The sequence below is a fragment of the Neurospora tetraspora genome, assembly GCF_033439725.1.
Source record: "Neurospora tetraspora strain CBS 560.94 chromosome Unknown B0H65scaffold_2, whole genome shotgun sequence".
In the NCBI taxonomy this organism is placed as follows: domain Eukaryota; kingdom Fungi; phylum Ascomycota; class Sordariomycetes; order Sordariales; family Sordariaceae; genus Neurospora; species Neurospora tetraspora.
Genome location: NW_026944384.1, coordinates 2,847,151 through 2,867,043, shown reverse-complemented (window position 1 = coordinate 2,867,043; position 19,893 = coordinate 2,847,151). Strand labels below are relative to the sequence as shown.

Sequence of the window (19,893 nt, the reverse complement as noted above, 5' to 3'; positions counted from 1 at the left end):
AGCCATCCCTCCCCCAAACCTCCTGACACAACCCAAGACACGGATCGCAAAAGGCGAGTCGACGGAATCTACGGACACTGGTGTTTCGAAACGAACAAGGTTCTCCGCTGCAACAGGACGACGGCCACGGCGCCGAACCGGGCGAAGTCCAAATTGGAGGGTTGAGATCTTACGTCTTCCATACTTGTCTGTCTTTTACGTGTATAAAACACGAGGACTGGACGGGAAGGATGAGGACCCTTCTTTCCCTCTTTGCTTCAAAGTGCCGTCGGGGATCTTCCTTCTCTTCGGCAAGGGGCCCCAATTGTGATTACATCTTGCACTGCCTGCTTCTCATCTACAATCACAGCAACTCACTCCTTCCATTTTACAATTCGGAAACACTCCATCAATAACCACGGCATTCTTCAGTCTTCACAAACAGATGGAGACCCGCAAACTCTGGGCAAAAGGAAGGAACCCGCCACTGTTCAGGCACGGCAAAGCTGTAACCCCACCACTAGATCCATCTGACGTGCAGCAAAAATAGGCGCCATGGAGTCGCTGACTGGCTGGTTAGCCAGGGGTAATACCACATTCCCAGGCGTTCTAGACTTTCTGTAAACATTCCATCTCAATAACGTTTTCCAACATGTTTTCAAGTTCCTTCTTCAATCCCAAGGTTGATATATCTTGCGGTTTGAAGACAGAAGATGCATCAATCACAAAAGTCATTTCACATCCGACGATCTCCCCATCATGCCCCTCCATCCAATCGACTTTGCACCCTAAAAAGTCTAGTCCAACCACGGATCTTCATGCTGATCAAACACTGGTTGCTGCTGCTGGCTAACAGGCGTTGCGTGCTGGTCGCTGGGTGCTGGTGGCTCAGCCCGTTGTAGGTTTGCAAGACGTTTCGTCATTGTGCCTCTGTGCCCTTTCAAGCAAAGCCTCACCGCCCTGGGATTGAGAAAGGAAGGAAGGAAAGGAAAGGAAAGAAAGAAACCTCAAACAGCAGTTACAGCAATGTTCTAGATCGCAATCTTTGTGCTTGGCGCTGTTATGCGCTTGTCTACCCTGGTTGTTAATACCCGTTTGTTATACATCTCGGACTTCAGAAAACAATATACTATCCTCGACGGTCAACAATGACAAACCCGAGTATAAATCCATGTCCAGCGGGTATGAGGCTCTTTCCCTTCAACCTCACTCAACCCAGAAGTGGACCAAATTCAGATGGAAACGGAACGACGAGCATGTGGTTAACACTGCCCACCAGATCCACTACCTACCACTTTTCTCAACTTTTACATAAGTAGTACACGATATTCCCGCGCTTGATCTACTGTCAATCAACTGCATGACCTCCACCCCCCACCATCGCCATTTTTTGTTTGAACCCGGCTTGCTCGTGAGGACTTTGAGGCATTTGGGGCAGTGCTCGGTTTTCAGCAGGATATATCGGTAACCAGCAATATATCGGTAACATGGGCAACAAGAGAGAACATGCATGGCGGTTGATGCAGCACGCTTATCTAGGTCGGGTTGAGGTTGTGATGCTGAAACAGGGAATTTGAAGACATCGGAGGTGAGTAGAGGTATGGATCCATGATTTTCCGGACAAGCCGGAGTGAGGGGAATATGGATATGTTTCTTGAATTTTAGACTTCAGTTCCGCAGACCGAGATGGTAGGAAAACGGGCACGCCCGAATTAGAAACACCACATCAATTATTTTGCACAACCGGTCGGGTGTTTGGCAGCAAGCACCTACACGATCGCAGATTCTTTGATGATAACCGACTAAAATTGTTATACAGAACATGATCGTGATAAATGTAAGAAGAAGTTTTCTATTGCGAAAGTATTTACTCCCGCACATTGTACGATTATTTTCCACTCCGGCCCCCCAAAAACTACCTCCAGACCATGATCCGTCCGTCCATTGCCTTTGACCTTGTGTGGTTTCCCAGAAATCAAGTTGAATTACCTACCGCCTCTTTATCTGTCTGGTCCGTGTGGACGTCTCTTCTGCCGTCCGTTTTACCGTACACAATCCGACTTTCACACCCTTAAAGCTTATCCGCGAAACTAAGAGAAAACAACCGGGTAAGACTGACTGCGTGAAGCGGGAGAGTAAAAGAGAAAACAAGTGAAGAGAAAACAGACTTGGATTAAAACAGTGTTTCAGACATACAAGCAGATAGAAAACTGAACTGTTCTCGGAACTTTTTGAAACGAACGAAGAAGACAGAGTGTTAGAACAGATAAAAACAACAATTTGTAGGTAGGTAATAGCAAAAAGCTCGAAGGAATGAATGAGGGAAAGACGATATTCAATACCACCATCACAACATCATTTCGCATCGTATCATCTCAATCATGTCTGTCCCCTTTTCTTGCTGCTCACTCGGAGCATCACGGGCGGGCATCAAACTCGTCAACATCGTCATGGCAATACAACTTCTCACACAACCAAAATCTCTACATCTGCCTCCCCCAGGCCCTTCCTTTCCCTCACCCCCCAGCCCCCTCCCTTCAATTCCCATTCCCACCGCCAAACCCATTCATCCCACCCCCATTTCCATTCCCAATCCCCCCTCCATACCCCTCCTGGATCCCCTCCCCAAACCCTTACAAAGGTAACTCCCCAAACTCCCCCAACTTCCTAACATCTCCTCCCGCCGCCTCCACCACTTTAACCATCGCCTCGGATAACTTCCTCCTCTGCTCCGCCGCCTCTCTTTCCCTTCTCGCTTTGGTTTTGGAAGACCCCGAGGGAGCTACCCCGGACATCAAAGTGTGGTGGTCGAGCGGGGTGAAGTTTACGAAATCTATTCCTCCTCCTCCTCCTCCTCCTCCACTGCCACCGCCACCGCTAGAAGAAGATTGGGCCAAGTGTTGAGGTTTGGAGACTGATGAAGAAGATCGAGGAGGCTTGGATTTGGATGGGGAGTACCGGGAGGAAGAGGGGTGCATGGGAATTGATTTATGCTGGAAGGAGGGGTGATGGTGAGTGGGGAGGCCGAGGCCGTGGTGTTGATGCTGATGTTGATGTTGAGGAGGAGGAAGGGACGATGATGCCCCTGGCCCTGGGCCCTGTTGGAGGTGGTGGGGAGGCAGTGGTGGCATGGGCGGGTAGCCGGCCATAACCCCAGGATTCACATGATGAGGATGGTGGAAGCCGCCACCGTTCATGTTGTTCATATTCAGTGGTGTAAACCGCCCGGCGGAGCTGTTAGTAGGTAGCGAAGAGGTAGATGCCGAGCTCGTCAACCCCCTACTGCTTCCGGTACCAGAACCCTCAGGAACAACCCGATGCCCACTAGCTCCAATAGCCGCCGCAAACGCCGAAGCCGAAGCCCCCAAATCTCCATGCGACGCGGCATGCGAGAGTCGAGATCCCGCCGACACGGAAACGGATGAAGCGTGCCCTCGACCGGTGAAGGACTTGCGCTTGCGAACTGCGGCAGGGGACATCAGTCCCAGACCCCCCAATCCGGGAGTGGTATTCGAAGATTGGTGATTGATGTTTTGCATGGAAGCGCTGCAGCGATGGAGACGTTGACGGCCACTGCCGCTGGCGGACATGGAGTCCGTTCCCGGGACCGCTAGGCTGCCCGAGTTGGGTTGTTGAGACCCCCTGGTTGGACTCGATTCCCGCGACGAGCGGCTGACGGCGCGCACTTTGCGCGGGGAGGTTTGGTAGGAGGGTAGGCGCGAGGCACCGGAGCTGGGGGCGCGGGGCTTGGGTCTTCGGGATCTGGTGGTGGTTGTACTGGTTGAATTGGCTGTGGATGAGGAGGAGTGCGGCGGCAGGCCGTCGCTGTTGGAAACATATTGCTGCTGTGCTAGCAAGAGCTGGGCGGCAGCGTGAGCTTGCGCTTGAGCTTGCGCTTGGGATTGCGCTTGGGATTGGTTTAGATGCTGCTGCTGCTGCTGCTGCTGCTGGTTGTGATGCAACGAAACCCGAGACGTAGGCTGGGGCATGTGCATCACCAGCCCCGAGGTGTCTAGTCCGAAATGGTGGTCATCAAAACTTCCTTGGTCGTGGAGCTGCTGGAGAGCCATTTGCAGATTCAGGGTGGCCTCGCGAGTGTTGGAGGCATTGGTTCCCATGTGAAAGGACGACGACGGGTCGGGATCGGTGTCCATGGCATCTCCCACGGCTTGGTCCCACCAGTTGCTGTCATTGAGGGTGCCGGCATAGAGGGAGTGCAATTCGGAGGCTGAAGACAATACACCACCGACGGCGTGTAAGGTTGATGGGTTAGCAGGCGTAGTCGGTGGTGGTCCACTGACGCTGAATTGCCACGAGTTATCGGCGGCGGTGGTGACGGGGACCGGGATGCTCTGATGTTGCTGATGAGGTGTCTGAATCGGAGTGTGCATTGGTAGGGACATGTTGGATGAAATGTCCATGAACGGATCATCCATAAAGTTTGTGTTGAACAGGTGTGCATTGTTGCCATCATTGTGGCTGTTTGGCTCAGCGGCCATCTGTCCTGTCAATGGGGGCGACAGCGGCATCTCCGGTCTCACAAGACTGAGATTGTGTGGCCTTGGACGAGCCGTCATTTTGTTGGGCGACGTGCCCATGGCTGAGGGTATCGATGAAGTTACTGCTGGTGCTGCTGTCGTGGCAGGATGTTGTTTCTGCTTGTTGCCATGGAGATTAGCCGCCTTGTTCCTGATCTTTGTGTAGAAAGCCTCAAGCCGGGACTTGCGCGGACTAGTCGAGTCTGACCCAGGCTGAAGATGAGGCGAAGGAGGGACCGATGCAGACGATGGTGGAAGATGTATGCGTGGTGAGCCACTGCCGTTCACCGTCAGGCCCTCGAGTCTCAGCAGCTCCGAGTCGGAGATGGAACCACCGGAGCCCGGTCCTTCCTGGTAGCCGGTGCCGAGGATGGAAGAAATTTCTCTTTGTCCCGCTACAAGGAGTTGGTGGTGTTGTTGACTGTACTGGCAATCCATGTTGCTAAGGTCAACGTGCGATCCTGCTCGCACTTGACGGTGCTGCGGAGGGAATTTGGCGGAAGAAAAACGACCGAGACGTCCAGAAGCCGAATTATTAGCAGCGACACTCGCACGGTCGTGGTCCCCTACGCCTGATAATTGCTCAGCAGAAGGATGATGATCAAGAGGAGGGCAGCTCAGTGAGGTGAGAGGTGGCGACAAGGAAGATTCGTGAGCTTCTCGGCACATGCTCTCAAAGCTTTCGTTGCCTCCTCCTTCTGCTCCTCCTTCTTCACCAGTAAAAGGCGGAGAGGGTGAGTGGTCCGCGCCATGGTCGTCCAGCACCACAAACTGGTCAAAGAAATCTGCCGACCCCGCGTCGTCCGTCGCTGCGTCCTGCCAACAGAAGGCGTTGTCGCCTCCTTTGTTCTCGCCGAGGGGTAAATCGCTAACCGCGAAGGACATCCCTTGGACGGTAACCATTGTTGGTGGGTGCTGTTTGCTGCTGCTGCTGCTGCTGCTATAAGGTTGGCTCGTATGGAGCTTGTATGGTGCTATATTGTGTTCCAACCGAATAAGGGCGGTGTGTTTGATAATAGCTTGTTGGTGACGGGATGTTGTTGTTATGCTGCCGATGCAAACCATGGCGAAGAAAGTTGTTGACAGGGAGGCAGGAGGAATAAGGGGATGTCTGCACTGACCGAAAAGTCAACAAACCCAGCTTGCCCCGGCAACGAGAATATATGAAGCCAAAATTCTATGTAAGATTGGAGAGTGAGAGGCATGTGCTAGACATTTGTATGCGAGCTCGCAGGGGCGAGGAATGCTGGTGCGATGCATTCCAATTCTCTCGAGATCTTAGCGAAGAGGACATGGTGGGCAATGGCGGGCAATGGCGGGCACGATTCTTCGATGACATGGTCTAGCTCGGAGGGAGCTCGGGGCAAACACGCCAGGATCATAAAGAAAAAGAATCCCTTTCTTTGTCGACCATTCAGCGGAGTCGAGGGAGTCCAGAGGGCGTCGTCCTTCTAGCTCGCCTTGATACAAAGAGCTCCGCCCCACACCGAGGTCTGGAATGTGCCGTTGGGTGTAAACTGAGACAGGGCAAAGCATTGTCGTTCCTTATACGAATAGCAACATGGTTGTTTTCCTGCTCCGATTCTCCCTGTTTATACTGTGCCGATTGAGGTTGTCATCGGCAACGGACGAGAGCCTCTTGCGCAGGTACTGCCACACCATCATGCCTAGTCGTCAGCAGGGTCCTGGTTCCAATAAAGGGAGGAAGAAGGCGCACACCAAGTTTGTTTTGTCACATGGGCCCCCGAACTACGGGACGGTGTGTCATCACTTGTCATTCGATATCGATGGACCCCAAGGGATGAGCTATTTGTACCCGTCTATCGACAAAGGAATAGAGGCTGTGAGCGCCCGTCTGACAATTGTATGAAACAATCCCGTTATGTCCCCAATCTAGAGCATTTCATGTACATGGATGCCCCTTTTTCCTCGACATCTTTCCAAAATAGACTCGACCACCAGGCCCGAGCCGTTATACAAAATGACGGTGGTGCTGAACCCCGACCAAAATGACCGTCCCGATTCCCCCCATTCAACTCTAATGAATGTCGCATACCCTAGGCCAGAATCATTAATACCTGAATCCCGCAGATCGAGGTTGGAAAGCATAAAAATGGTTCCCGCTTTCATGTTCGCCCTTCAGCATGCCTGACATATAAGAATTGGATCCCAGCTGAACTCCTTGAAATGCTCCACATATGCGGTCGTAGAATTGGGTATAAATAACGACAATGGGCTCACTCCCACGCCCATACAATAATCAATCTGTACACAAGATCTTCGAGGTCCATCATGGCGGCGTGTGATATGACGATGATGGTATCGCTGGTAGGTATTGTGATGGCAGTTGTTCCGAGGGTTGCACAGGCTGGGCCATGGGAGACGAATTGGTCGAATAGGCAACCGACGAGGTCACACTACCTGTTCCGTGCTCTTTTCGCCTGCGCATTCGGGGCCGACTCCGTACCACGGTCGCGCATCGCATGGCTGCCTCGGCCGACAACTGGTAACGGAGAGGGAGAGTTCCCTCGACCGTGTGTTTCCGGATACCCGCCGGCCCACTACCAGCGCGCCGTACTTGTATCGACTCGAGCAGTGCCCGTTCTTCCTCTAATACATCAACGGTTCCGTCAAGGTAGCGCTCGTCGACCTCCAACTCCATTGATGCAAAATCGTAACCGTGGTCGACTTTCAAGTCGTCTAATGTCGATAGAACGGGTGCTGATGGCGCTGGAAGAGGGGCGCTTCGAACGTTACACTGGGTACCGGTTTCGATCATTTCCTCCACCAGGGCCTGAATGCTCCGCGATTGTGTCTGGGCACTGTGTTTTACTTGCCTCTTTTTCTCCGAAGTGTTTCCTGACGATGATGAAGGAGCATTTGGTATCGAGGACGCGGCACTGGAAGAGTAATCATTTTGGCGGAATGAAGGGGGAAGAAGAGATTGAAGGTTCGCGTCGTCAAGCTCAAATGCATCATCCATCTGAATCCCGTCATCCACCTCGAGGCTGCCAATTCCCGCCCAGGATTGATGATCGGCAGTGGTAGTAGCAGCGGTATCGGGTACCAGCGACATGGCAGTTGGCGGTGACAAGGGCACCTGCTGCTGCTCCTGCTCCTTCCGCTGTTGTTGCTGCTGTTGCTGTTGCACAAGGGATTGAGCCTCCAATTGAAGAGCCTCCCGTTGCAAGTTTTGGACGCTGAGCTCGTGCGCCAACTTGTCGACGACATGACGAGCAGATGGAGATGCGACCTTTGGAGCCGGTTCTGTCGTTAGCCACCAAGGAATGAATAAAGGTACTGAAGCTGATGCCGATGCTGATGCCGATGCTGATGCCGATGCTGTCGCCGATGCCGATGCGGATGTGGATGCGGGTGCTGAAGCTGTTGATGTCGCTGATGTTGTCCTTGCCGCGGTTGTCGTGGACAACGATGCCGATGGGGTCGTGGTTAATGAAGGGCGTTTCTGAATCTTGTGGTGCGACGGATGTCGCTGTCGTCGTCGTGCAACCTGATGGCGCCGTACATAGTTGCGTTGCTGCTGCTGCTGCTGGCTGCGGAGTACATCGTGGATCCTCAAATGATGGCCCTCTGGGAAGCCGTCTATCAGGAAGCCATCGGCGTCGGGGGCTGTGTGATCATCATCACGGGTGTTGGCCGGCGGTGCAGCGGCAACTGGCTGCCCTTGATCCTCCATGGAGTAGTTTGGATCAAACATGGTTTGTTGGTTGTTGTGTTGCTTGTTGGGAAGCTGGTGTCGGCGTCCGTCTCCGACCCAGCTGGATGGGTTGAGTCGCCCGGCCGGTACTGTCGATGGGCAGTGAAACAGTAGACGGAAGGGCAAATGGGTGCGAAAGAGAAAAAGGGCGGTTATATTGCCTTGCTATCGAGACATGTGTGTAGGTAAGGTAGACCGGGAGTTGTCCTTGTTGTGCGTGGAGCTTTGTTGAGTGAGCCAAAGCGCCGGGACAAGTCCGAGTTGTCGGTAGCGATGGGACGATGTCGGTCGCTAGCAGGTGGCCACTCACTGAGCCAGTAGAAGACAGGTACCTAGCGGCAAAGCAGGGAATAGCTGGCCACAAGCGCCAATCGAAGTGTGTTATGTGTATTGTGGGTGGCACCGAGTAATTGAGTCGTATGTGGTGTTGAGCATGTCAGGTTTTGCTTGGGATGAGAGGAAATGGAAAAAAAGGAGGAACAACCTGAACCGACGCGGTGGGTGACGGGGACGAGAGGGGGCTTGCCTAGTCCTGGGGAACGGGGAAAGACAAAAAGGGCATCAATCCAGTCCCAACGTCAAGCCAGGTTGTAAAAGGCGTCTAGCTGGATCTGTAAAAGTGTCACGGCCTGTCGGGTTCAGCATGCAGCTGGCTATCATCCACCATCCACCACACTGGCTCACCGGACTTGGGCCGGATATATCCTCTCTGGATTTAGTGGTGGATAACCACCGCCTGATTTCCTCGACCCTGTCTTCACAAACTGCCGTGTTCACGGACTATGTAAGACAAGCGAAGGAAGTGTGATGGAAATGGACATTTTAATATTGAAATGATGATGAATTCCCAGTGATCCTCGCTAGCTCAGTCGAGTCCCGTTCGACTCTCCTTGGTCTCCCCCCGTTCCCTTGGACTGGGACCGTCGGGTGTCTTGCAACTCCTTGGCTGTGCCCAGACTTGTGGTTGGCTGTGGGAAGGGTCTTGGTGGGGAACAATGCCAGTCAAATGCCCACGACTCTGTGCTGGAGCTCCTTTCCGGCTGAACCAAGCCGTCGGGGACCAGCACGCCCAATGACTGGCTGGCCCTCGCGTTACTTTGCACTGTCAGCATCCTGTTCTTAAAACGGGAGCGTGGGGCGTCCGAGACAAATCCTGTCCATCCACCAAACGGCTACCGTCACCGACCATGACCGTCATCGAGGACCATTTTTTCTAAAAAGATGGTGTTTTGGCTTGGGGTGGTCAAGATGCTATCTTCATCTGCCTTGTTGATGGAAACGAGAGTTGGTCACACTCTGGGCAGTCTACCCGAGTCTCAAGCCATGGGCTAGAAAAATTTTGAGCTGAGCACTTGCTCCGGGCGGTTGGGTAGCAAAGCCGAAGGGGCACACGGGGCTTGACAAGAGCACCTGCCAACTCTGGGGATAAAGTCGTCCGACTGCTATAACCCTAAGCCACTCTCTTAGATAACCCTGAGATAATCTTTGTAATTTCACACGTCTTCTCGCTCTTGACCCACATGGCTGCCCATGCACTCCTGTCATTCGCCCAGCTGACCTTGCTACGTTGCATCGCTCTGCGCCGACCGCAACAAGGGTGACCGGCACCCGCACAGATGATCGGATCGAGGAACCCTTCTCGTTCAACACTGCTGCCCTGGTGCCCAGAATGTGTTTGTAACGGTGTGCCGTGTTTCAACTTCATTCCCTATTCTTGTCCCATCAAGAGATGGTTCAATGCAAAGCATGTTCACCGATTCTTTTCCTTAATCTACTTTTACATTTCTCCTCTTCACCCTTCTTCCCGCCATCTTTTCGAAATGTGTAAAAATGGGCGCCTACCCTTCATTCAGCCAGCACTTCAACCTCGCCCGGCCATTCTTTGGCCAAACAGGCAGACAACAACACAAAGGAAGGCTGGACCGTTAGCCAAACCCCCCATGTTCGAAGCAATCAAGACTCGTCGTCTATTTATATGAACCTCTCCCCCATCAATCATGTAGGTGACGGCTCGTGAGGCTTGCGGGATGGAAACCCCCAGGGCAAGTCAACATGGACGACATCAGGCCATGTGTGCGCTAGTGGCGTTTGATATGTCGTCCACGCCCAAATTCTTGGGTGTCCGGGTGTTTTGGCCATGCGTCTCTACGACCTTCCCGTCGCTGCATATGCATCTGGCCGTGTCTCTGGGCCATGTTGACGGGTGCAATCAGTTTTCTAGCTTCGTCCCAACGGTCGGCTTTGTGCATTGCACCTCCTTGTCCTGTTGTCCTTCATACATAAAACATGGCATAAACGCCCGATAAAGCCGAAGAGATTGATTGGAGTGGTCAGAAAAGGGACCAAGGAAGTTGTCAATCACGGCTGTCTTCCTCCGAGATAAGACGGGCGAGCGAAACATCTTATCTTCCATGTCTGAACATCCAAATCTTGTGTCAAAATCAAATCTGGGGATCACGCAGAGTCATATCGATCGTCATTGAATTGATGAACCACCGCCCTGGAACACTGCACTGAACTCCGCAATCCCACAAAATCCCAAATACCACCTACCCACACTCCACGAAATCCACAGGGCCATGAACTGGTGACCAAACCGCCGGGCCAACGCTCAGCCAACGGTTTTCCGCTGTTTCACCACCTTCAGTAACTGTGTTTCGGTTGGTCGCTTGGGCCCCTTCCACTTGGTCGCCTATCACTGGCCTCGCTTCAGGGCAAATCTTTGGCTGGGCGTCAGCTTTTTTACTAGGGAGTGTAAGACCCCGACGACGCCGATAGAGTGGTGCGGTGCGGGACTGCCAGGCGAGAGGGTACAGTATCATGAACCTTGATTTCGAATGTTTGTGTTTGTGTTGCTTGCTCAAAGCAGGAGTACGGATCTGGAGAGTCAGGTCAATTGCGCTGTGGGATGACCTCATCCACTCGGTTGAGCGTTACTAAACTATACCGAACCATCACCACTACCAAACACATCACTTTATCAACAACAGGGGCCCCCAATCTCCGTCCCCGTAAGAGTCCAATCCTCCGTGGTATTCCCATATTAATCACCACAGTTGTGACCTCTATCTTCAGCTGGCCGATCATCAACAGACCAACACCCTCAGCTTCCAGCATCAAGCCAGCATAACATCACCGGGATCTTCAACATCCAGGGTTTCTTTGTCTCACTCTTCTCACGCAAGCGCTATCTGTCTGTCTCGCTGTCATGTCACGGAAGAAGTCGCCGACTCGTCAATTCATACCGTAAACCAATGGGAGGTTTCTGTGTTTACACGTTTTTCTATCACGCTGAGCATGATGAGCTGTGAGTACTTACCTATGCCAAGCATAACTCCGGCGTCGGCGTCCATGTGCAGCACATCGGACTCTGAGAGAATTGGTGGAAAATGGAAGGAGCCAAGAACATGTTGCCCTTTTGAAGGTGCAATTTGCTACCTACCAATCGAAGTCAGGAAGGAAAGAGCAAGTTGAGAAATGCTGTCTTTGGAGGTTGATACCTGGTAGACAGGAGGCAGGTGCGATTTAGGTTCTTACTGTCCCACGTTATCATGATCGAGAGGTAAGGATTCTGTTACTGCCTTGGACGGTATCCCGGCCGGTGATCTTCTTCACTCATGAGATCATGATGGCACCTGGCTCTTCATCCCCGTAACAGCATCACAGCTCGCCTGCGTACTTTATCTAAAAGACTCTCACTCCCTGTCCCTGTCCAAGATCACCATTGGAGACGTCACAAAAGTAACCGACCGACCCCCTTGGCTTGATTGGAGCGACCTGCCACAGCAACATCCATCGAAGTGGTAATATCGAGGACTCAAATAACCATAGTTCTTCTAAAGAGAAAGTCTTTTCGCACCGCCATGATTGTCTTCAGACACCGCTATTCAAAATGCGTTCCAAAGTAACTCTACCAAACTAAGACCTTATAATTCATAAAGGGGCTCGGAATTTTTGTCTCTTTTTACTCTACCAAACGCTACTCGTATTGTAATTATACACCCTCTGTAGCGTTAGTAATGTAAAGAACATTAAAGATATGTTTAATTAACTTTTAATATTAAACTTTTGCTCCTACCGCGGGAGTATAAAGGGGTATGAGAGGGGTGTTGCCTTAGGAATATGAAACAAAAATTAACAGATTTTCTGACCCTACTATTGTATTCGTAGACCTAAGTTTGGCGAAGTTATACTTAGTTCAATTTTGGATAGCGGTGTCTGAAGACAATCATGGCGGTGCGAAAAGACTTTCTCCTTCTAAAAGGTTACCATATCCCTCAAACTCCCAAAGTTTGGGTAGCGTCGGTAGTTGGTCATTCTCGCCATATTGATTAGCCCTACCGTCACAAGTCCCTAGTCCCTACCATCTGGACCGTCACTACCGACCTCTACAGTCCCTATCAACCCTGGGGCCCTGGCCGCACTGGTTTGGCGCTCGACAATCATGTCACTTCACCCCCAACACGTTACATTCTATCAATTCATCCGACAATTTAGACGCGCCGTTCAGCTATCAGTTCTAATATCGAACTATCGCACAGAAGCATAGTGGTCTTCCTTTTGGGCTTGAACGATGGATAAAAGGAGGAGGGGAAGTGTCACACTCCCATACTCTGAGGGAACTTGGGGGCGAACGAACAAAGAGACAGAGGAACGCAGGAGGAGCTCAACAACAACAACAAAGAAAGACGAACGACAAGTGTCCCAAGTGTCGATCGGGTGGCTCGAGATAATGGATAATGAGCAAGTTATTCCCGTCCGTCCATCCGTCTATCCGTCTTTCGGCAACATCGAGATTCCCCGGCCGAGACGGGCCAGACGGGCGATGTAGGCGAGACGGGGGGGGGAGCCGTTGATTTCCGTCTGGCGATGAACCTTTCTGGGAGTCCTCAACTTCCTGAAGAGAGCTTCTTTGTTCCTCGTTCGGGCTTTCCGCGGCCTTGTTTGGATTTTGTTACGCACAAATGGATACGTAGCTTCCCCCCTTTTTGTCAACTTCAGGGCTCAGCTCTCGATGACAAAGAGCTTCGCACCAGAGGGCTTATTTTACCCCGCGTGGATCGTTGGTATATCTACATCGTGGTTGGTGTAGGTATGCATGGGGAGAGAGGCGGCATTTTCCGTGGGCTTTTTGACGTTGATGATTTTGTTCAGGTAATGCTGAGCACGACGATCCTTCTGATGCCCTTTTCCTTTTCTTGACGCTGTTGGGAAAACCGCTCGCAAGTATCCGGATCCAGTCCAATTCTTAAAGCGTGAATACTACATTACCTTGTCAGAATACCTCTGAGAAACCATGTGAGAGGAATTGTCTTGGAAGTCGCCCAAAGCTGCTTGTAGCCATCTGTTTGGTCTTGGCAGTTACCATCTTTGTCCAGATCAGTAAACATTGCGAACTGCTACGCTATTACAGATCTCTTGGAGGCTGTATTGAAAATAATGAACCATTTGTTGAAGATATCAAGATTCAAGGCTGTCAAAATGCATGGAACCTAACCAATGGAGGAATAAGAAGACTGCGCTCGAGGAGAGCTGAAACAGTCCCTCACGCCCTCACGGCAATAACGATCCGAGTGGTCTGCCTGATTGGTGCTGATGCAGGTTGAGGCAGGGCAGTAAGCTGGAGGGGCAAGGCAGACACACGGCGAAAAGAAGCCCAAAATCAAATTCCAAGGCGCTTCCATCGTCGTGATCATCATCGACGACCGACCGGTCTATGGAATAAACCCCTACCCATCTGCATGAGTGCATCTTCAAATTTAAGAAACACCATCGGAAATATACTGTGTGTGTGTGTGCTGCAGTGCACCATGGCATACACAGTAGACTAGATCGCTACCACATCGATCGTACTGGCACAGGGGTATGTACAGACCGAATGCCAGATTTGGTATGCCATGCGAATGGAAAGAGTTCGTGAACTATTGGAGACGATAGAAGAGCAGGGCTTCAAAAGGTAAGTTGTCGGTATCTTCCAAAGCCGTTATTCCCCAAGAAATTGTTTATCGATCTTTGGCCCAACCAAGCCGCCATCCAAATAATTATTGTTCCAAAACTTCTCGCTCACCTTTGACTAACACGATGAGGACGAAGGAGATCCTAAAAAAACTCTCGAGGAGGAAAAGAGGCAGACTCAATGATGGGGGGACAACGGACACTCCCTCATCTGAGGACACTCCTTCAGCGGAGAACGATATCTCAGCAGAAGAGGACCCTATCTCAGAGTCAGCGGAGGACGCCTCCGAGCCCCAGGGGCCTGTGGAAATTGTGTGGCCGACCTTTAACCGTCCTTGTCGTGTTTATTCTGGGGTTATCCCGTGCGAATCGGATCCCATGGTCCGCAGAACCCTCTGCGAGAGGATCAAAATTACCGTTGGCGGCGGCGGGAGCGGTGGAGGCGGACATGGACAGCAGCAGCAACAACAGGGACAATATTCAGGCCCGGCAACAACAACAACAACAACCTCAAGGCCAACAAAAGTTTTCTTCCTCCACAAACGGCTCCTCTGCGAATACTCAGAATACTTCAGCACCGCCCTCAGCCCACGTAACCGCGATGTCTTCATCGAGGCCGAAACAGGCCACTTTGTCTTTGACGACGACGTCGACGACCCAGATGACTTTTACCGCTGGGCCGTCTGGCTGTACGTTTGCAGCGGGTGCAAGCTCTCTCCTGTTTACGAGTTCCAGCACGATCACCGGTGTAGGCCTTCAAGGCTGGAGGAGTCCAGTGAGTCTGCCTCGGAGTCGTCATCAGAGTCGGCTGCTGCTGGGGAAGGGGAAGGGGAATACCTCTCATACGAGACCTACGGACCCTACGGACTGCCCAAGCCCCCTCTTTGCATGTCCCTCTCCGATCATATCGAAGTCGGCTGCCACCACTGGCATAGGCGATTTGACGTCATCGCTGAAGAAGAAGAAGAAGGAGACGATGCCCGCCATGGCGGCGGCCCCGAGGATGAAGACCTACTCCGCGGCAACTGCTACGGAGACGGGAGAAGTTTGTCGTCGACGGTCACGGGATGGTTCTGCGCCAGGAACAGCAGCAGCAGCAGCAGCGGCACTGGACAAGGTTCCAAGGGTGTCACCACCAGCGAAAACAGTGCCAACGCCGTCATCAGCGACCCCAACGCGCCCCTAGAAGCAGCAGCCGCTTATATGTTCGGATACCGCATCCTGTCGCGAGAGTACAGGCTGTTTGCCCTCGCCCACTTCATCCAGCACGTTGACGTGCTTACGGACGGGTACAAGGACGAGCTCAGGAACCTGCTGTACGAGGTGTTTCCCGTGGGGAGCGAAGCTCATCGGTTCTTGAGCGCGTGGGTTGCTTGGCTGAGATTCAAGAAGCGCCTACCCCTTGACGACGACCGATTCGATCCTTCTGTTATCGATTACGAGGAAGGCGATTTAGAGACGGCCGCGTTCTGGAAGATGTTTGACAGGGTCGGGAGCCGGGCGGGGTCGGCGGACCCGCGTCGATATCCCTTGTTTCATTGGGAACAAGATTGCAGTAAGGAAATGCCGGGTCATGTAGACTGCGTCCACATACAATCTCTGAAGTGGCACGGCTCGTCTGGGGAGGTTACTGGGTCAATAGCACCGAATCCGGCCACGAACACGATGACAGGCCAGTCCTCGACCAGGTCTCTAACCGCCGAAGAGAGGTGGGATATTTTCTTTCGTCTGTCGAAAGCCGTTGTCTTGTTTTGGGCATATGTCCTCTGGGTGAGTCCTTGCTTGCATCTATCTTCTGACTGGCCGCGCCATAGAGAAGAAAGACTAATGTGACGAATATCTGTTCCTCTAGTGGTTGGCCCCAGTCCTCATACTTTTCTTTGCCGCGGACAGTTTTGCCCAGGATACGCATCACCTGATTGAGCTCTATGGCAAAATTCTCGGAATAGTTTTCGCCGTCCAGGCGCCTTTAGCGGCGTGGTACAGGTACCTGGGATGGGAGTGGTTGATGGGGTTAACGATGCTGCTTGGAATACCAAAAGCGTGTGGGTCGTTCCTGTGGGCTAAGCACTGTTTTGACAAGGCCGCCCACGGGGAGGTTGATGTCAAGACCAGACCGTGCAGAGAAGAGGTCGGCCTTGGGGTTTTTGAGTTGCTGTTCGTCGGATCTCTTTTTTGGGTATTGCTGACCACAAAGCACGATGTGCATCCGTCAGTAGCAAACCCGGAGAAAGCCAGCTGGGGATGCCGGGCAGCACGCCCGGGACGCGAGAGCTTCGTGAGAAGGGGCCTTCAGGCTATCTGGAAACAGAAGGACCTGCTCTGGTGGTCGTGTGTGACTCTATGGGTAAGTTTTTATGCCCCGGGCTGCTCACACTGATAAGGAAGACTTGTTGTGACTGACCATTTCAGCATATGGCCTCAATCTCAATGATCGTGATGGAACCGGTGATCTGGGCTAAGGATCACAACGATCTGGTTGAACTGAAGGCACACGCACTGGTCTGCGCTCTTTTGTGCATCGTGGAAGCGTGGTACATGGCGAAGGGATGCAGGGAAGTTTTCCTGGCATCGACGTTTGCTCAACTGGTCTTGGGGAGTATTTCCGGGGTTGCGGAGGTTTCTCCATGTTTCCGCCGGGCTCGTGATAGGGAAGTTGATGTCGGGGATGGGGTGTGCAAGTTACAGGCTGGGTTAGCGAGTGTTATGCTGGTTCATTTGGTGTTGAGTATATGCATCTTGCTCATCTGGCGGAACGGTGAGCATCCAAGTCGGGGTATTGTTAAAGCACTCCGAACTAAGGAACAGACGAGTGTGTAAGTACAGTTCAATGCTGGTTTGATTGTTAGCGCGGTTCTTGAGACAGGGGTCTGCAAAAGGACACAGAAAAACAACGGGACAACCACATTCGAAACGGAAAATTGGACAGAGTGTATAAAGCGGTCAAAACGAATCTGGTTGATACCAACTTCTTGCATGAAATTTGGTGGAATGGTGGTTGAGTTGCAAAGAATGCGTAGTGAAGTCCCGCGCTAACAATCAAACCAGGGGTGAACTGTAGAGGAAGACAAGAAAACAACCAATGGGATGATTCAAGGACGTTGAGAGTGGGTATACCCTCACCTCGGTAAGCACGGTGAGGGACAACGCCCAAACTGAAGGTGGGGCTCCTCCGCACTCTCTCTCCAAAAGTTGCCCACTTCTCCCCACCACGAATTCCACCGAACCCGCAATTGACCACATCACGGACTGGGATTGTCCAGGAACACTGACTCAGTCAACGGCGGGTACGTACCTCTTATATCATATCGACGACGGCGGCAACAACAACAACACGATCATGTCCCAAGCATTCCGTTTCCCAGCCGGCCCAGCAAGGATCCGAACCCTCTACATCCGAGTCAAGCCAGCACCAACCAGTCTGTCGGAGCGGCGCGCTGTCCTCCGCGCCCTGAGCCAACATGGCAACATTGAGATGTTCAAGCAGCTCTACGACTCTTCCTCCTTCATCTCCATAGCATCATCCCAGAACGCGGCTGCCAGCATCGTTCGAAGGAGTCCTCTTCAGTTCGATGTCCTCGCTCGAAACTTATTCGACCCTCGCGTCCCCGACTCCATCCGACTGCCACCACCCATAGATACATCGTCAGCCGTCTCATTGCCCAGCGCCGTTACTACTGGCACTATCACGAATTCAAACTCCAAGTCCGGGCAAACAGATCTCAATCCACAACAGCTGCCGCTATCCCCGTCCTCATCCAAACTTCCAACTCTGCCCGAGCGAGACCCGACCGCCTTCGTAACCAAGACCTTTATCCTCGAAGCCTTCAACGCCCCCGAATACCCGCACAAGGAACACATCCGCATGTCCGCTCTGTACGGACCCTGGCCACGCGACGATCCCGATCCGCCTTCCCACGACACCCCCACGTCATCAAAAAGGCTGACCCTCACATCCGCCGCCCTGCGCGCCTCGGTCCCTCAAGACATGGCCTACACCGGTCTGCACGACTGGGAGTCGGCGGGCCAAGATGCCATGGACGTCGAGGAGGCCACGGCTATTGAGGAGGGAATTTCGGCGGACTCGGCGACCATGGTGAGGACGTGGAGGGCGTTTTGGAGGGAGAGGGTGGACAAAGGGGATTCATTACAGTATCAACTTGGGACAACAGGTGATATGGGCAGCGCGTATAGCCATATTATGAAGAGGAAGATGAAGCAAGAGAATAAGAAGCGTATTCAGAACATGCTGTCTGGATAGGTCGCGGCAACGAAACAACCAGGGCAGAACAAAAGATGGGGATGGGGAAGGGAAGATGAGGGAGAAGGCGGCCTACTTTGTGGGTCAAGGGAAAATCAGCGGAAGAAGAAGATGCTGCAGTGCTGAAGGGTTTAATTCCGGCACTGGGAACACGCCCATCCAGATACAACCTTCGGTCGAGCTCAGAATTGGATGACGATGGTGGTTTTAACTACCACAAGCTTTACGGTATGTTTCAATGAGCCCTGATCTCAAGTCCGACCAGGCGCATGCTAACATAATTAGCAGCCTAGTGGCAAGGGCTATAATGATAATGACTTGAATCTTGGACCTGTCCTTGCGCTCAGTGGATGACAAAGTCACGCCTCCTCAATCTCCTCTCCTCTTCCCCTTTCTCGTCCAATACCCTCTTCCGTCGCTTCAACAAACACCAGCTCACCAATGATAACCCAACGACCGATGGGATACCAATCGCAAAACCGAGTCCAAAAGCAAGCCGTTTGTTAACCCCCGAGCGATTTTTATTATCTTGGTCATCAGGAGGGGTTGGCTGCTCCACGGAAAATCCCAGTCAGCACCATTCCCTCTTCGATATGGCGCTAGTCGAAGAAAAAGAAAACGTACCTCATCCTCAGAAGAAGTCGAAGGCTTGCCCCCCTCCGTCCCACTAGCATACGGTGGTTGACCAACTGTGAAGAACGGAGAGTTCGCCAAGGGCGTCCCATCCGCAGACTCGTGGAGTTCAACCTGGTAAAGTCCCTCGCGTAACCAGCGAAGGGGTGATGGGATCCCAGCCCATTCGAATGTGTTGTTTGAGGAGAAATCGACTGCCGCCGTAATATTCATCCTGTATGCTGTCACAGTTCCGCCGTTCCCATCGCCACCGTCATTCTCGCCTTTGTCGATGAGCTGTGCGGTGATGAACAGTGGGTAGGACTCGGGCGGTATGGGGGCGGTGGTGGCGTCCCAGGTTAATCGGACGGTTGAGCCGTAGCTGAGATTCGTGAAGGAGTTGGTGAACTCGGCTGCTACAATGGTGGCGAAGAGGAGGAAGGCTAGAGAGGTCAGGCCCAGGAGCTGGCATACGAGCGTCATCTTGGTGGGAGGAGACGGCGCCGTCCCGCCTGTACGACGTCCTCTGTGTCCACCCTTCCAATTGAATCCAAGATCTCGGGACAAGGAGAGAAAAACAGGAGTTCTTATGCATGCGTTGATGGGTTAGGGGAGCTTGGGGTTGGACCGATTCGTCGACATATAGGTAGTGCTGGACATGAATCCCCAGTGACGCTAGTAAGAAGACCGGGCGGTGAACGGACATCCGGTGGCTGGATTGTGAATCAACTCAGATACCCAGCTAGGTACATGTTAATGATGTGGAGCGGTGCGAAGCGTGTGTGACGGGAATACACGATGGGTTTCAGATGTCTTTTTGATGGGTCGGG

General features: G+C 52.5%; 6 protein-coding genes across 6 annotated transcripts; 2 read left to right on the top strand and 4 right to left on the bottom strand.

The window, feature by feature from the left end:
* Nucleotides 1-2,676: 2,676 nt before the first annotated feature.
* Nucleotides 2,677-5,420, bottom strand: B0H65DRAFT_439997 (uncharacterized protein; the record flags this gene model as incomplete). The annotated part of the gene is made up of 2 exons (XM_062825455.1): nucleotides 2,677-2,727; nucleotides 2,766-5,420. 2 exons carry the CDS (start codon nucleotides 5,418-5,420, stop codon nucleotides 2,677-2,679), a joined length of 2,706 nt encoding a protein of 901 aa, XP_062684346.1.
* A 1,248-nt stretch (nucleotides 5,421-6,668) lies between these two features.
* B0H65DRAFT_107107 (uncharacterized protein) lies at nucleotides 6,669-8,556 on the bottom strand. The gene has a single exon (XM_062820505.1). The coding sequence runs from the start codon at nucleotides 8,233-8,235 to the stop codon at nucleotides 6,808-6,810; it is 1,428 nt and encodes a 475-aa protein (XP_062684345.1). The 5' UTR covers nucleotides 8,236-8,556; the 3' UTR covers nucleotides 6,669-6,807.
* A 2,050-nt stretch (nucleotides 8,557-10,606) lies between these two features.
* B0H65DRAFT_107096 (uncharacterized protein) lies at nucleotides 10,607-11,106 on the bottom strand. Its single transcript, XM_062820504.1, has one exon. The coding sequence runs from the start codon at nucleotides 11,055-11,057 to the stop codon at nucleotides 10,785-10,787; it is 273 nt and encodes a 90-aa protein (XP_062684344.1). The 5' UTR covers nucleotides 11,058-11,106; the 3' UTR covers nucleotides 10,607-10,784.
* Nucleotides 11,107-14,316: 3,210 nt separating this feature from the next.
* On the top strand, nucleotides 14,317-16,379 carry B0H65DRAFT_506537 (uncharacterized protein; the record flags this gene model as incomplete). Its single annotated transcript, XM_062828066.1, has 3 exons — nucleotides 14,317-15,960; nucleotides 16,043-16,262; nucleotides 16,306-16,379. 3 exons carry the CDS (start codon nucleotides 14,317-14,319, stop codon nucleotides 16,377-16,379), a joined length of 1,938 nt encoding a protein of 645 aa, XP_062684343.1.
* A 1,022-nt stretch (nucleotides 16,380-17,401) lies between these two features.
* Nucleotides 17,402-18,728, top strand: B0H65DRAFT_107013 (uncharacterized protein). The gene has a single exon (XM_062820503.1). The coding sequence runs from the start codon at nucleotides 17,531-17,533 to the stop codon at nucleotides 18,449-18,451; it is 921 nt and encodes a 306-aa protein (XP_062684342.1). The 5' UTR covers nucleotides 17,402-17,530; the 3' UTR covers nucleotides 18,452-18,728.
* Nucleotides 18,659-19,546, bottom strand: B0H65DRAFT_506535 (uncharacterized protein; the record flags this gene model as incomplete). Its single annotated transcript, XM_062828065.1, has 2 exons — nucleotides 18,659-18,723; nucleotides 19,030-19,546. The coding sequence occupies 2 exons, from the start codon at nucleotides 19,544-19,546 to the stop codon at nucleotides 18,659-18,661; spliced, it is 582 nt and encodes a 193-aa protein (XP_062684341.1).
* Nucleotides 19,547-19,893: the final 347 nt, after the last annotated feature.